Below are 16,897 nucleotides of genomic sequence, written 5' to 3' on the forward strand. Positions count from 1 at the left end.
CAAGCATATTGAATTTTTTTCTTTTCTTTTTTAAACTAAATAGCCAATGTTCTGTTTTGGTTGACATCAGATGAAGATGGTCTGGGGGAAAGTACTGGTTCTGTAAAAATATCCCCTTTCTCCATTGGTGACATGCTTATTCAGCTCTTATCTTTATTTTCAGTAAATTATTTTGTTCTCATCATTTTAACAAAAGAACCCAACAACATAAAATATTTGCATACCTTCTTTGATTGGAGAATTTAATGTTTTTTGCCTAATATTGTAAAACCAAGGACAATTTTATAACATTTTTATATGTAGCTGTTACATGAAAATCTGCCTCTAAGTAGGGGTAAATTACTCCTGAACAAAATGATCCAGATAGTTTTTCCCTTTGAGTCAAGTGTCTTGTTGTTTACATGAACTTCTTGTTTAAAATGAAAAAAAAAAGTTGAAGAGAAATAAAGCATATCTGCACATAATTTGTTCATACACGCTCCATAGTGTTCACAGCCCTATTTTCTGATTTAAAAACTATTTTAATGTTCATCAACAAAATACATATCCATACAACAAAATATACTGAACAGAAATGAAAATACGCTCATTGAAAAGGCCAAGCAAGCCAGGCATGGTGGTGCATGCTTTCAATCCCAGCACTCAGGGAAGCAGAGGCAGGTGGATCTCTGTGAGTTCAAGGTCAGCAAGTTCAAGGCCAACCTGGTTTACAAAGTGAGTCCAAGACAACTAGGGCTACACAGAGAAACCCTGTCTCAAAAAAAAAAAAAAAAAAAAAAAAAAAGGCCAAGCAAAAATGTTTTTAATATAGATTTGGTTTCATATGTAATCTAGAAACTTCCAGGTGATCTGTAATGGCAGAATTGTTTTCTAGAGTATGAGAAGTCAGGGGAGGAAAGAAAGTTGGGGAAGGAAGAATTAGCAAACGGGAACCTGTGTCCGCTGTACAGGCGAACGCGTCCGGCTCAAGTATGTAAACTGTGTTTTACAGGCAGGCGCGGCTCTCTAGTATTCCCATACATTGATAAGGCCGTCAAAGCCACGAGCAGAAACCGAGCTGAAGGCTGCTTTGTTTTACACCCAGGACAAATCCTTTTAAAGAAAAACAAGGGGTTCTCAGTGTGGGCGCATTAAAGAGACAAAGGCCGGTGGGGACAGTGCAGAGCTGTTCTGTCCAGGCACCTTGCTTCCACCCAAACTCCAAGACCCAACCCAGCTTATTCCAACAAGAGAAGCGACCAGCTTTTTCCTTATCACAGCCAGATTGTTCATAGCACCCCAGACAGCCCCGGCCTCCTGGCCACCGTTCACTCCCAGCTCAGGGAACATCAAATCTGAATACTTACCCACGTTGCTTCTCGCTCATTTTCCATTTCTGCCTTAGAGGGGGTTGGGGGGGGTGTTTTTGTTTGTTTGTTTGTTGTTTGTGTGCTCCACTGAAGTGCCCTCCGGTCATCAATCTTCCACTGACCCCCACATTCGCTTCCAGGAGGTGAGCGCATTTTATTAAACCAGACGTCTACAACGGGAGGCATCTTTACCGGGATGCTTAGTAGATAGAATGCCCTGGGGATGAGGGGGAGACTGAGATCCAGGCTAAAAGGAGCCAGAGGACCTGGATGACTCCATCTAGTGCTGGCTTCTGGTCATCTGGCCACATGCTAGAGGCTGAAGAAGCCTCCTGTCAGGGGTGGCGGGAATACCTGGAAACTGGACCTCCAAACTTCGGCTGGCGGCAGCTGCAGCTGCTGTGCAGGAGCCTGTGAACTTCTTGACTTGCAGCCATGGCCCTGACTTAGAACCCTGGCAAATGGCCGGCAGAGCTCCATTGGGCTTGCAGTGGGTATTTCTGTGCAGGGATTCATGGGATCCAACTACAGTTTTGAAACCAGTGTTTCTTCTTCGAAAGAAAGAAAGGAAAAAAAAGAAGTATTTCTTTATTATGTATACAGTGTTCTGCCTTGAATAAAGATCTAGTTGACCAGAAGAGGGCACCATATCTCGTTATGGATGGTTATGAGCCACCATGTGGTTGCTGGGAATTGAACTCAGGACCTTTGGAAGAACAGTGCTCTTAACCTCTGAGCCATCTCTCCAGTCTCCCCCACCCCAGTGTTTCTTCTTAAGAAAGACCAGAAAGTTAATACGGCAAATATGCTTCCCAAGTGCCTGGTGTTTGCAGGGCTGACGAAGCACTGGGAAATTTGGGGTGCTCTCTGGCTTCTGAAGCATTTGGTTCAGTTTCCTGGGAGTGCTGTGATCCTGGCTTGGAACCAGGCACGGATGGCTTATCTCCTTAATTTTTAATTGCCTTTCAAGATTATTCCCATGACATTAATTTCCCTGGAATTACCATATCTGTCAACTCCACCTTAAAATGAACGACCTTAAAGAAGATCTGCCAGGAATGACCTGTGTTGCACTCAGGCAGAAAGGGGTGACTTCCCTATCCTTTTCTATCAGCATGTTGAGGTAAGGGTGTCTGGGGGCAGCTCTCCTCTTGGGTTTTGGCTGGCTACTGCATATCAGCATCAAGGGCTCTCTCTCTCTCTCTCTCTCTCTCTCTCTCTCTCTCTCTCTCGCTATCCCCTACCCCGGCGTGTGTGTGTGTGTGTGTGTGTGTGTGTGTGTGTGTGTGCACGCGCGCTTTGACCTTGCAAAGTGTTCTGAGACAAGAGCCAGGAAGCTTTGGTCCTGGAAAACACACAAAGCCGCTTTCATCCTGTGGTGCGGAAATGAGATTACAGAGGGAATAACATTATCTTGCACTGTGGACCCCCATGCCACTGGGTGTGGCCTCAGTTGTTATTTCTTGGGTGGATTTTAAACCTTTTTTTTTTTTTAATGTACCCAAGAATGAACTTTCCAGAAACCATGTCTGCAGAGGAGGGTAGGAAACAGTCAAATTGCCAGGAAGATTGGCCAGGAAGCCAGATCTTGTTCTCCTTTCATTTTACCGCATTCTGGGTCACGATGGCAGAGAAATTTTGAAGATACTGGAGTCAAACCAGTCAGCCGGCTCGGCCTCACCCAGTTCGGCCCCGCCCCCTAAGGCCCCGCCCCTAAGGCCCCGCCCCTAAGGCCCCGCCCCGCCCCGCCCCACCCGCCCTCACCCGCTGCCTCCTTCTCGGCCCAGAACCGCAGCGAGCGCCGGGTGCGTCGCTGCAGCCGCCGGGATGTGACCTTCACCGCCGCCTGGCCAGGATGACCGGAGCCCCCGTCCCGCGGCGTCCGCGGCTCGCCTCAGCCTCCCGGGTGCTCTGACCGCACGCTCACGGCTGCCCGGCTACCCGGCCCGGGCCTCGCCATGCCGCCGCCGCCCGGGCCCGCCGCCGCCCTGGGCACTGCGTTTCTGCTGCTCCTGCTGGCCTCCGAGTCTTCGCACAGTGAGTACCGCGCGGGCCCCCAAGCCCCGCCACCCCCTGGAGGGGGGCGCCGGGCCTGCACCCCACCTCAGCATCCCGGTGCCGGGTATCCCGACACCTTGGCATCCTGGCCCCGGACCTCTGGGCTCTAGGCTTTATGGACCGGAGCATCCCAGACACGCGGGCGTCGTGGTCCCGGGAAGCCCCGACCCCAGACGGTCCACCGCGAGCGGGTGCAGGTTGACTGCGGACCCTTCTTTCCGCAGCCGTGCTGCTGCGGGCGCGCGAGGCGGCGCAGTTCCTGCGGCCCAGGCAGCGCCGCGCCTACCAAGTCTTCGAGGAGGCCAAGCAGGGCCACCTGGAACGGGAGTGCGTGGAGGAGGTGTGCAGCAAGGAGGAGGCCAGAGAGGTGTTCGAGAACGACCCCGAGACGGTGAGTGGGCGCCGAGCTCTCGGGGCGGGGCCTGCGCGTCCCAGAACCCGGAGTTCGGAGTGCCCCGACTCCTGACTCCCACCCTGCGGTCCGGGGGACCCGGGGACCACGGCACCCCAGACACCCTTGCTGCAGCGCGCACGCCACAACTCTCAGACGCTGAGCTTTGTGCCCACCCCTGTGCAGTTCTCCATTCTTGAGCCCCAGCTCCCCAGGTGACCCCAGGTCCGCTTCTTTTCGGGGGCAGGAGGCGTGTCCTTGAGGGAGGTCCGCCGAGGCCCCTTCAGTAAGCCGAGGGGAGCCCTTCGAAGGCAGGTTCAAACTGAACCTCCCCCCACCCCCGAAATGAAAGGCACCCATGGGAAAGAAACAGCAGTGATTTGAAACTCAGGCGTCCTCAGGTTGCCCGGTCCCCTAAAATCGGATTGGAGGTGAGGGGTGGAGCTCCTCTTTGGTCTTCCTCCAGGGAGACCCAGGGTTCTCCTGAAAGAGGAATTGAAAGATCGTAAGGCTGGAATTGCTTGCAGCAGCAGGTCCAAAAATACGATGGCTGGAATTGTGCAAAGAACACCCTTATGGGAGGGTGGGGAGGAGCGTGGGGAAGGGCCGGCACCTGCCTCTGCAAGGGCTGTGCTGGCCCAGGACAACCTTCTATTAATAATGTCCTAGGGGAGTGGGGCAGGCATACAGCCAGCTGCAGCCGGCAGCCCATGTGTGCCCACGAGTCTCCACAGAAGGTGACTGTGGCGCTGTGGAGGAACACCCCGGAGCAGGGAGTGCCTGTGGTTAAGATCTGGACTCTAAGCACACGGGCCTCCCGAGCGCTGCGGAGGGCCTCCCCCGTCACCTGCCAAATTGGTACGATTTCACAGCTTGGGGTTCCCCCGGCATGTCCCTTTCAAAGAATTCTTCTGGGATGAAATAAGGGTCATGCGATGAAAGGATGGATCTGCGTGACCTGCCCGGGCCTTTGCTTTGACTTGCGTCTAATCGGCTGACTGGACAATCCCTGTCAAAGCTGCTTTTCTGATACCGGTGACACAGCTGTTGAGTGTCACCATAGCTGTTTTGGCACTGTTACTCAGTGGAAGCCAAGATCAGGTGACAAGCTGTGCCCCCCACCCCCACCCATGATACTGCCCGAGGCATAAACAGCAGTATAGGGCAGATGGCTGATTTTTTTTATACCCTTGCTGGTTTCCTGTTTTGATGATAATCCCTCTCGACCTATGAGTCCAGCTACTGACAAGTCTAGGGCAGGGCTCCCTGTCCTTGGCCACCTGAGCTGTGGACTCAGGTAGCTGGTTCTTCGTGTTACAACTCCACCCTCCCATGGAGCTTTCTCCCATTCAGAGTGTGGACAGGGCTTGTGGTGACAGGAGTGGAGAGCAAGGAGGCCACCGCCCAGCCCTGGATTCCCGCCCCTCTGCAGCCTGCCTGCCAGGGCAGACAGGCCCAAGCTGGCCCCTCCTGGCTGCCTGGACATGGAGCTGTTCTTCCTTGAGTCGGATCCCTCGCTCTTAATTGCTTGTATGTTTTAATTATAATTTTATTTGCAAAGGTGTGAGGTGAAGACATGAAAAAGAGTAATGTACTAGTACCCTGTCTCCTCAGAACAACTTCTCTTCAGGCCGTGGGAGGGTTTTCCATTTCTATCTGCATTCGGGTGAGACTCCAGGTTACGGTGCAGGGAAGGGCAATCCCCTCTGGTCCTGTCACAACCTGCCTCCATCAGAACTGGGCAGACAGCTGTTCCCATTAGAGCCCCCTAGAACTGTCCTCTCTGAAACCCTTACACCTCAACAGGTGTATTTTCCTCTCATGAGTCAGCTCGGATGTCTGGTCTGTGCCTCTTGTGGGCAGAACGGGAACTGTTAGCCCTGGTGTGGACCTGCACCTCACATCCTTGCACAGAGTTCCAAATCAAAGCTCTTTCTTGGCTGCTACCAACTTGATCGGGCTGCTAGTCACGTCTCTCCTGTTGCCGTGACCCTGTGGGACGAGGGGGGGAACCTCGGGAAACGGGGCTGTGGTGCTCTGGAGACCTGGTATTCGCCTGCAGGGATTTTTGGCTGGAGCCTCCCCCAGTCCATTCCCTTGTGGAGACCTAAGGCCTGGACCAGTGGTCCTGAGAGTGCCAATCACCATCATGGCCTCAGAAGGAAGAAAAGCTAAGAAAAGGCTAACTCAGTTTTCCTGGCTCGTGAGATGGTCCAGAAGGGGCGCAGCTTGGGGTTCCCTGCAGCATTGTATATGAGAGAGAGAAGCTGGTCTGCAGATCACCCTGCAGACCAGATTTTCACAATGGTCCTAGGGAAGCCTCACAGGCCAGGCAGGACCCTCACAAAGGGGCTGATCTTGTCAGTGAAATTTTAGGGCAAAGGGACCAGGTGGGGGAATCCCAAAGACCTAGGTTTGGCCACCTGTGCGACTGTACCCACAGAGACCAGAGATGGTGAAAAGAGTGGACAGCTCAAGGGGTCCGGAGGCTTCAGGGTTGACTTTGGGGTGCTGACATGAGCTTTAGGTGTAAACAGAGGAACTGGGGCATGGGGTGCATAGTTAAGCAAGGTCCAGCAAGTGAGGTCTAGTTGACGCTATCTCTTCTGGTTCTGCAAAGTGTTTGGAAGAAGTCTTTATTCCTTGTGATGGGGGCAAGGTGGTCCTCGGGAGTGCAGCCTCCTTCATAATTGTTCTCGGTGACTTCTGAGATTGTTGGGGATCTGGGACAATGTTGACCTTCATATTCCCTTATCTTTGTGCAGTCAACCTTGAGATGGGCCTGTGTCTCCAGTTTTATGTAGACGGTGCTTGAGCGATTAGCATGCCTGCATGCAGAAATGAGCGAGTGACCTAAAATAAAGCAGAGTGAAGGTACCAGGCCACCCTCCAAGCCTCCCGCAGGCTTGAATGAGAAGTCAGTGTGTTCTAGTAAAAGTGCTCGGTGCTGGTTAAAATCCTGTTGTGTGCTCCCTGCTGTGTAGACTTAGAGTGTTGGGGTGGAGGGCCTCTTGTGGCTCTGAGTGGTGTCCTGGCCAATTGGAGCTAACACACCTCACACCTGTGGCTCCTTCTCCTTGCTGTTCTTTCCCAGCGCCCCTTGGGAGGAGAGAATGAGAATGTGGTCCTGCCCTTCCTACTGGGTGGGCCTAGCCAGCTGGAACCATGGGGGGGGGGGGTTGTTTTGTTTTCTCACTGTGTGGAAAGAGCCTGGTTCTTTCTGTTCAGTTAGGATTTCTTCTGACCCTGGGAGGGAAAGCGCTCCATCTGGGCACTCCAGTGAGCAGAGGCCGCTTCATCAACACTGGTAACTTCTTTCTCCTGGGAGGGAGCGCACACATTTCCTCTGTGCCTCCACCCACATTCCTCAGTGGCTGCAGCTCTGGCCACTTGCAATCACTCTGTCCCTTCTCTCCCCCACAGCATCTCTGTTATCTGGCTCCCCTTTTTATTGTATCCCTTTTTCTTGTTACTCTCCCTTCCGGGCACTTTGTCCTCATTGGCTGGGTTCCCTGTCCCAGTAGCTAACTCGGAGAGGCCCTGGGGTTGTGGCTGTGCCCCAGGTGAGGTCCTTCTGCAGTCTCATCAGGAATTTACCTAATCCTTTAAGGCTGTGTCTCCAGTTTAGGCCTCTAGAGGTTCCTAATCAAGAAGTTAATACCAGCTGGGGCCTGTGCCCCATACTTTGAACCTTACCTACAGGCAGGAAAGAGTCAGGCCTAGCTGCTAATTGGCACCTTGTTTTTATTTAAGATTCAAAGCTCAGGACCGCAAGATTCATAGTGGGCTGGCTGGTTGCAGGAATACTGCAGGAACTGAACAGGAGAGTCTCCTTCCCCAACTATCTCTTCTCTCTCAGTAGCTCTGCCTTATTCTGTCTGTCCCAGGTATAGTGGCCCTTCGCTGCTGCTGCTGGTGGGCTCTCATAGGACTTTGGGGTACTGATAGTTCTAAGGGTCTGAGACCTACATGACCATGTTTAAACCCTGTCTGCCCACTATGGACTTTTTTTTTTTTTTTTTCTGAGATGATGGGCTTTCCAAGGACAGCTTGGGGAAGGCCAGGTCCAGGGCAGGTGTCCTGCCACTCCTGTTTCCTCTTAGACCGTTATACAACAGGACCAGAGGCTGTTTGGGGAAGGGAGTATAAAAGGAAGTGCCGTAGTTTATTAACAAGCTTAAGTACAATAACTAAGCAGGGATGATTTATACTGATATTCTAAGCTAGTCTGGCTACCTCCCAGCCACCTTCCCCAAGTTACTCTACAATATTCGTCCTGTCTGGGCTGGATCTGCCCATCAGGCCATGCCCCCTCCCCTCCATCTTATCCCTTTTTTCTTCATTCCCTCTCATGGTGCCTGGAAACTGAAGCCCTGCCTACCTTTTTTTCTGCCCAGTGACAGGCTGTCCAGTTTTTCTTTATCAACCAATCAGAGATAACTGTGGAACAAAGTTTACACAACATTGTTTAGTCCAGATCTTGGGGCCCAGATTTTAGCATCTGAATACACAGAGCACCCACCCCCAACAAGGAAGGGGTGTTTTAACAGGAAAAGAGACCTTCTGAGACTTGGAATTCGGGCTTTTTGCAGAGAAGGGCTATCCAGAAGAAATACGCAGCCTTAACACATGCCCCCAACACTTGTGTACATACACACATAAGCACACATTCATATGCCCACATGGACACACTGTACCCACAGGATATGCATACACACGTGAGTGCACACTCATGCACTCTCTTGGCTCCTCTCCGAATTCTCCCTCTCCTCCCTCCCCTCTTATCAATTTCTTCCTAACTTTTGCTTCTACAGGCCTTGAGTATGGGGTGTTGCTGTCTAGGGACACCAAGCAATACACAAACTGCCTATCACTCTTCAGAGCTGGCATAGGCTTGAGTCTGGCAAATGGGTCAGGAGTCAGGACCTAGAGTCCTGGAGGACACAAGCAGTGGCATTGGCTATGGATGCTGTGGTGCTCTGGATGACACAGCAGGCGCCTACAGGGGCAAAGGTGTTTGGAAAATATCCTTCAGGAAACAGGCTAACGGAAGAGTTCCACAGTCAGAGCTGGGACCACAGCAAACCAAGCCCTCTTGTGTTACTCAGCCAGTGGCCCTTGGCCATGTCCCATACTTCCTCCGTGCACAGGGACTAGATGTGCTCAGACGAAAGCTGCAGTGGCTTTAACCTCCTGTCTGAGGCTTAGAGACCAGAGTTGGAAGCCTCTATCTTGTTAGCCACATTATGCCAGCACCTTCCCTGCACATGTTTTGGCTTTGACCTTGACAGAATATAAACTGTGTTTTTGTGTTTGCAAAGGGTTTTTATAGGAGCTGGTTTGTAGGGAGCTGAAAACATCAGTTGTTTTCCTCTGAGCTGCATGGACATGAGGTACATGCAGAGCAACGGGCACCAGAGTCTGCTTCAATGTTCATGCTTGTGGTAATGAAATCCACATTGCCACATGATCCCTCAAACCTTCTGTGGACCTAGCTTTGAGAGGATCTCACAAAGCATACCTCTGGACCCAGGTTCTGTCCTCAGAGAGGGATTAGCTTGCAGCTCCTGCCTCAGTGGGCCCAAAAACCCCTACCTGAGCCCTTTGCTCTTCAAGGATGGTCACAGACTGTCTGAAAGGCTTATAGGGCCAACACCGCCATTTGTAGAATTGCTTAGTTGTTCTACCCTCAGAAGCTTAGGGGGTCTCCCTCAGAATTTGGAAGCTCTCCCCTACAACTGTGCCTTCCTGTCCCTCCTTAGAATGTTCTCCAAACTCAGATGAACAATACTGCTTACACCTTCACACCTTAATGCTCCGTGTGCAGAGCTGGTGATGTAGAACCTGTGTTCATTCCACACTTAGCATCCAATGCTCAGAGTTCACTGGGAACTCGCATTCCTTGAAGCCTTGAAGCCTGTCTATGGGAGCAGCACTCCAGAGGCCTACTGATGGTCTATGGGAATGAACATTTATGGGGCCCATGTATGGGAATGAGCATTCTGAGGGCCTGATGCTGAGGAAGCGAGTTTTGTGGGGGCCTGTCTGTCTGTGAGGTCCATGTATGACTAGAAGTCAAAAACAAGGATGCTGTATAACATGCTCCCTTCCCATGAAAAAGCCAGAAGTAGGCCTGAAGGCCCAGATTTTAGTTCACTGCCTTGTTTCTGCTAGGCAGAGATGTCTTGGCCTCGCAGAGTCCGAGAGGACTTGTAAATACAGGTGAGAATGCTGTTCGACAGGTAGCAGCTGCTGTATAAGCTGGAGCCCTCTCAGCTGTGTGGCATGGGGTGGCAGTTGGGGTGTCCTTTTTGCAAGTATAAAAAGTGATGTTAGTTCAGCCCGATTTGGGCCCAGATGGTTCTCCATTTTGATAATGCATGCATCCAGCACTGTCCTCCCATGTGGGTGTTGTCTGCCCCTGGAGCATGAACTGCCTTGGGACTTAGTCTAATCAGGCAGCCCCCGAAGCTATCCAACTGCAGCCTGGCTGATGAGGCCCTCCAAGGAGGTCAGGGAGGATGGTTGACAGCTAGAAGCCATGGGCTGGATCCTGCCTGGTCCTATGCAGGGGCACAGGGAGACCAGTTCTGAGCTACGTCACTCTTGGGACGCTTCAGAGGCCACTGGGTCCTTCTGAGCTGGGTGTCACAGTTGCTGCAGCCTTCCAGGAGGAAAGCTGCCCTGGTACTGGCCTGGAGCCAGACCTCCAGCAGCGCTGTTAGGGACTATGGGCAGTGCTCTCTTACCTTTGGTCCCTCTGTGTGGAGAGCTGTGAGAGGCCCTTCCTGGCCATGTAAACAGCACATGAACTTCTCCTCACACCTCCTGGCTGTGTCCACACCCTTGGCTCTGTGACATGGAAGGTATTTTGTCATCTAAGTTCCTTCCTGATAGTCTTTCTAAAACTGTAGAAAAGCACCCCATCACTCCCTAGCCATGGGGACCTTACTCCAGCCTGCTGCACCTGTGTTAGTTCCAGTCTCGCCCACATAGCCCCTCACCAGCCAGAGAAAGGTGAGTGAAGACAAGCATTGTGGATGGAGTTGGTTCTTTATGGCGTCGTTGGTGGCACTGGGCCTGTCTGGCTGCCTGTGGTTCCCAACATTCCTGAACAGGCGTCTAGTCATCCTGTCACTGGGCTGGAACAGCCAGAGGCTAGTATACACTTGTGTTTGGTGTGGGGATGCAGAGACAGACACAAGCCCTATACCTCAGCCAGAAAACTTGTTTACCAGGGTAATGTATGCAAACCAGTGGCAGGGGACACCTCATCTGTGCTGGGTGGTTCTTTGTCAGCTTGACTCGTGCTAGAGCCATCTGAAGGCAGGGACCCTCAGTTGAGAAAATGCCCTCATAAGATCAGGCCGAAGGCAAGCCTGTAGGCCATTTTCTTAATTAGTGTCTGATGTGGGAGGGCCCAGCCCAGTGTAGGTGGTCCTGGGCTGGGCTGGTGGTCCTAGGTTCTATAAGAAAGCAGGCAAAGCAAGCCACGAGGAACAAGCCAGTAAGCAGCACCCTCTATGGCCTCTGCTCCTGCTTCCAGTTTCCTGCCGTGTTTGAGTTCCTGTCCTGACTTCCCTCAGTGATGGACTATGATCTGGAAGTACAAGCCAAATAAACCTTTTCCTCCCCAACTTGCTTTTAGTCATGGCATTTCATTGTAGCAGTAGAAATCCTGACTAAGACAGAGGTTGGTACCAGGATAGTGGGGTGTTGCTGTAACAGACCTACTGTGTGCTCTGGGGAGGACTGTGGAAGAACTTTGGAATTTTGGACTAGAAGATACTCTGGGTGTTGAGATTCCAGTAGACTGTTCTGTAGGAGCTTGGAAGATAAGAACGTTAAGTACAATGCAGACTACAGAGGCCTGGCTTGTGAGGTTACAGAGGGGAGATGAAGGGCTCTATTGGGGCCATTTGTTATTTTCAACTAAGAGTCTGTGGTTCTGGTTAGCCGGGACTGAAGAATCAGCTGTGATTAACAAGATACTAAAATGACTGAAGTGAGACCTTTGCTTTGCTGGGGTACTCCATGCTGGTCAGCTGGAGCTGAGAAATTAGCGGTGATTGACAAGAAACCAGCATCACTGAGCTGAAATCTTCTGGAATCTGTTTCCTGAGAGTAAGCACACACGAGCTGTGTTTCAGACATGGCCAGCGTTGTACCTTGCACTGGCAGCTGAACTTGGTAGTGTAGGAGTCACCCAGGTGGTGCTGGTTTTGATGGTGTGAGGGGGTCGTGGGGAACAGCCTAGGCTTGACAATGTGTGGCAGAGTCGGTGTTCCTGAAGTGACCACAGGAGAGGCTGTTGGTGAAAATGCAGCCCAGTTGCAGTAGACCCCAGAATTTTGGAGATGCCAGCACCATGGGATGACCACCAAGAACATCAACAGCAGCGGAGTGGAGCCAGCCTGAGCCTGGAAGAGAAGCTGTGTGTGCTGCACAGGGCAGGGCTGGAGAAGTGATCTAAGACCCTCAGAGGAGCCCACAGTTGATATATTTCAAACTTTTTTTTTTAAGAGTCTGGATATGTTTAAGGGACTAAACTTTTAATGTCTTTAAATGAATGAGAAAGAAAATGTTGTGACTTAATGTTGATGTTTCTGTGTGTCAGGTTGATAAGGGGTCAGTTGTACTGAATAACTTTGCCATTTTGAGCTAAATTTATCTGAGAGAAAGGAGCCTCAATTAAAAAAAAATGCATGCATAAGATCAGGATGCATGGCATTTTTTAAATTGCCTGATTGATGAGAAAGGGCCCAGCCATTGTGGGTGGTGCCATCCCTGGGCTTAGGTTTTATAAGAGAGCAGCTGAGCAAGCCACAGGTAGCAAGCCTGTAAGCAGCACCCCTCCAGGTTCCTGCCCTGTTTTTGAGTTCCTATTCTGACTTCAGTGGTGAACAGTGACGTGGAAGTGTAAGCCAAAAAAGCCCCTTCCCTCTGGGCTGGGGAGATGGCTCAGAGGTTAAGAACATTCGATGTTCTTCTGAAGGTCCTGAGTTCAATTCCCAGCAACCACATGGTGGCTCACAATCATCTAAAGCAAGATCTGGTGCCCTCTTCTGGTGCACAGGCACACATACAGGCAGAATGCTGTATCACTAATACATGCATACATACATAAATAAACCCTTTCCTCTCCAAACCTGACTGAAACAACTCCATGTCCTTGAACTAAAGCTGAGTCCTTACCCTCTGCTGAGCTGTCAAAGGTGACTACACAGTCATGCTCTGCAGTCACCCTGCAGTAGCTGAATCAGCAGAGGCCTCCTGTCCCTGCTTCTCTCAAAGTCACCCTCTTTGAATGGAGCTGTCAAGCAGCCAGCCCTACCTTTGCAAGATTCTTGCTTCAGTGTTCCTGTCTCCAGGCTTGATTACACAGACTCCTTTTTTTAAAAATTACAATTTATTCATTCTGTATCCCGGCTGTAGCCCCCTTCCTCATCTCCTTCCTGTCCCGCCCTCCCTTACTCTTCCCCTTCATGCCCCCTCCCCCAGTCCACTGAGTCCTTTCCAAGAGGTCCCATGCTGTGCCAGTTAACCGTTGCCTTTCTTTTCTTTCCACAGGACTATTTCTACCCAAGATACCTAGGTAAGTTAAAGTTGCTACCATAGTTTCATTCTCATACAGGCATAGTGTCTGTTTTGTGTTGGGAAAATCCCATTACCGTGTTACTTCTGGGGGCAGGAAGCTGTGAGGCTAGAGCTCTCAAGAGCACTCGGGTCAAAATGAGTGTGTTTTGTTTTGTTTTTGGTTTGTTTAGTTTTTTTATACCATCATTGTATTCCAAGTTGCTTGAGTCTCAGACTAATACTGCTGCCTGCAGATTTCTTTGGTTGGTTCCAGGCCCTGCCCACGTCTGGAAGTAGGGTTAACTGAGTGTCCTCAAGCTTCCTGGTCTCAGGACTCTGTACTTCTGAGATTATTGAGGATCTCACCACCACTATCCACCCCCCCAATAAATTTTTATTTTGCTTGTATGTGGTGTTTTTATTGATATTTGCTCTACTCTCAGTTAAAACTTAGAACCTTGTAGAAGGTTTTTATATCATTTGATGGACAGGAATACATACATACCCTCAGCCACTGGAGAGGGCACGTAGTGGCATGGAAAATATCAATAGGCTCTTTTGTGTTTGTTTGTTTGCTTGTTTGCCTGTCTCTCTATGTAGTTTCTCTGTGTAGCCCTGGCTGTCCTGGAACTCACTCTGTAGACCAGGCTGGCCTCAAACTCAGAGACCCACCTGCATCTGCCTCCTGGGTGCTGGGATTAAAGGCTTGCACTGCCACCACCACCACCACCACCCTGCTCCCATACACCCTTACAGGGAAAAAAAAAATAGTATTCTAGTCTAGAGGACAGTCACTTTGCTTCTGTAAGAAGCCCTAAATTTCCCTGAGTGCTGTTTGTATTTGGGTGTATACTGCTTGTAAGAAGGGCATATTCTTGGTCTTTGGGCTTGTTAACTCTTCTTTGGGTCAGATGCTGGCCTTCTGTTCTAGGACCCCCTGCTTGTAATCTGTATCTGGCCACAGCACACGGGAGGGGTGACTAGCCTGCTGTGGCTCTCCAGGTTTAAGCAGCAGAATAGACAGACGCGCATACCGTCAAGCTGGGACCCACGGAGTTCTGCAAGGCAAAGAACCACCCAGAACCTCAGTGTATTTATTAGGTTTGACACGGGGAGGGGTTAGCTGGTCCCAGGCGGAGGTCTCTGTGGGTGGGCAAGATCAGGTTGTGGAGATAGGGGAGGAAGAAGCCTCAGCTGTTAGTCTCTGCCCACACGGATCAGTCATTCATAAAGGCTCATTTTCAGAATCCCAAGGCAAGCGATCCAGGTCCATATGGATAACGGCTTTACCAATTTCCCATGGGTCAATTGGCCTCAGCAAGCTGTGCCCATGTCATAGTGCACATGCACTCAGGACTTCCATTTCTCGGGGCTTCCTCTGATCCCTGCACTAGCCCACAAAGCCTTGGGCCATCTCTAGTGCCAAAGCAGAGGGGCACAGTCCACACACACACACACATCCTCACTGTCTTCCCACAATCAACTGTGATCTACTGAAGGACTGGACAGAGTGGCTGAACGCCAGCATACACAGCGCAGGGCACTGGATATGTTCCAAAGCCGTGTTCTGGGTTCCCCTTGGGGACCACATGTCTGCCAGGTCCAGTGTGCTGCAGGCTTGAGAAGATACCTTAAGGGCACTTCTGCTTGCAGACTAAGAACAATGCTTCCTGCCTGGACCGCTGTGATCTCCAAGTCCAGCTTCGGCCATAGTCACACTGCATGGCAGCCCTTCGCACTCTGTGGGATGGGTGGCTCCAGCACTCACAGGTTCTGGAGTTAGGGTTCTGTCAAACTGGGTGTACTTTCCTGCTGTCCCTGTCATGGAAGATCCACAGTGTTCAGGGGGCTCCGATTTGGACACCTGCTCCACACCCGAGGAAGAGGAGCAACTGTGTTGTCTGCTTCTGTCTTTCAGAGTGCATGAGGAAATATGGCAGGCCTGAAAACAAAAACCCGGATTTTGCCACGTGCGTTCAGAGTAAGTGCCCCTCCTGTCTACCCGCACATACTGGGCGGCCGTGGCTCCGCTGTGGTTGGGATAAAGCTGTCGAACGAGAAGCTGTCAGGCCAGTCCAGGTCTGCTTCTTGCCCGCTTAGCTTTCTTTTTGAGAAAATACATCTTGTTTTTAATGAACAATAAATGTACTTGTTAGAGGGGTTTAAATACTTCATAGGGTGTGAAGTGTACCTCTACCTCATATCAGGCAGGCAAGGCCGTCTTTAGCTCTCTGGTTGCACCTAGAAGTACAGAAATGGCTTTTGAACTCTGTGTCACCCCATCCTCAGTCAGCCCCGTTTGGAGTCCCTTCCCCGGGCAAGCACACTCACATCTCCCATCAGAGGTCAGGAGCCTTGGCTCCACTAAACCCAAGTAGATTGACCAGCTCTGGGGTTATTTTGCTTCTGTTGTGACAAAGCTAGAACGATGTCTTATGCATCCGCCCACAGTTCTGGGTCCTAAGAAAGGGTCAGCGGCAAACTGGCATTCAGTTTTCACTCAGAAAGCCTGTGGCTCGGGTGTTTCTAGTTGGAAAAGCCTTTGCTGTTTTGTTTTGAGGCTAGTTTTGCACTTTTCTTGATACTTGGTATGTCAAGGATGGTAATTTCTTTCCTTACACTTTCTAATGTGTGGGTACATGTGAAATTATTGGTCCCGGACATTAACTTTTGCCCCAGTGTGGCATTATTCTACTGCGCTGGTTGGTTGCTAGAATTGTGGCTTCAGAGCCTCTGGAGGTGTTTTGAACTGCAATGGCACCTCTAGGTGGGGCTTGATATTCTGCTCCTATGGTGGCAGGTGGCCGGAAGAGGAGGATGAGCCTGTCTCTGAGCTGATAAGAGAACAAACCTGTGTCTGCTGGTGCCAAATACATTAAATTCATTTGCCAGATGCCTTGCCTACTCAGATTAGAGGCTTTGCCGAAGTCTCTCACACGAAGCTACCGCCTGCCTGGCTCTGCTCTCACAGGTCCTATGAGCACTCACCTGAGCTGTCAGTGTCTATCCCCTTATGGTGGCTATACAAAAGAGCCCTGATGACCCACATATCCTTCTGCTAAGCCATGGGAAGATAGGGTCACAGGCTGAGCCCCACCTGCTGGCCTTTGTACCTGGTTCCTTACCTTGATGTCCATGGCATGTCATAGCTTGAGTTCTTTGGGTACCTGTTTTTGTTAAAAAATTAAAGCAAGTCTTGCAGGCTCCATTCTGGCATTTTCTAGAGAGCCTAGACCTAGCCCTAGACAGGCGTTGGCCCTAGCAGGCCTTCTGGGAGCCCAACACCTCACCTCCCTCGGGCTGGTCACCATGCCAACAGTGAATAGAGAGACAGGGAGAAGCCATAGCCTAAGCATGGACTCTGCCCTCTTGGTGCCAGGAAGAACGTTGGCTTCCATTCCTTGCCTTTCTCATAAATCATTCCTGGTTCCCTGGCATGTCCAGTGCGATCCTCAGACAGACATGTTGCCAAGAAGGTTGCTCCCCACAGACCACCTCAGGCAGTAGTGGAAGAGCCAGGCTT

General features: G+C 50.9%; 1 protein-coding gene across 1 annotated transcript in view; it reads left to right on the forward strand.

Moving 5' to 3' along the window:
- The first annotated feature begins 3,116 nt into the window (after positions 1–3,116).
- Positions 3,117–16,897, forward strand: part of Gas6 (growth arrest specific 6) — a 30,023-nt gene continuing 16,242 nt past the window's right edge. Inside the window, exons 1-4 of the mRNA XM_055608408.1 lie at positions 3,117–3,386; positions 3,632–3,798; positions 13,369–13,393; positions 15,293–15,355. Coding sequence (XP_055464383.1) covers positions 3,308–3,386; positions 3,632–3,798; positions 13,369–13,393; positions 15,293–15,355 — 334 coding nt within the window. The 5' untranslated portion in view covers positions 3,117–3,307. The remainder of the gene's footprint in view (positions 3,387–3,631; positions 3,799–13,368; positions 13,394–15,292; positions 15,356–16,897) is intronic.

This window comes from Psammomys obesus, unplaced genomic scaffold (genome assembly GCF_907164565.1).
Source record: "Psammomys obesus unplaced genomic scaffold, mPsaObe1.curated_primary_1811, whole genome shotgun sequence".
Classification (NCBI taxonomy): domain Eukaryota; kingdom Metazoa; phylum Chordata; class Mammalia; order Rodentia; family Muridae; genus Psammomys; species Psammomys obesus.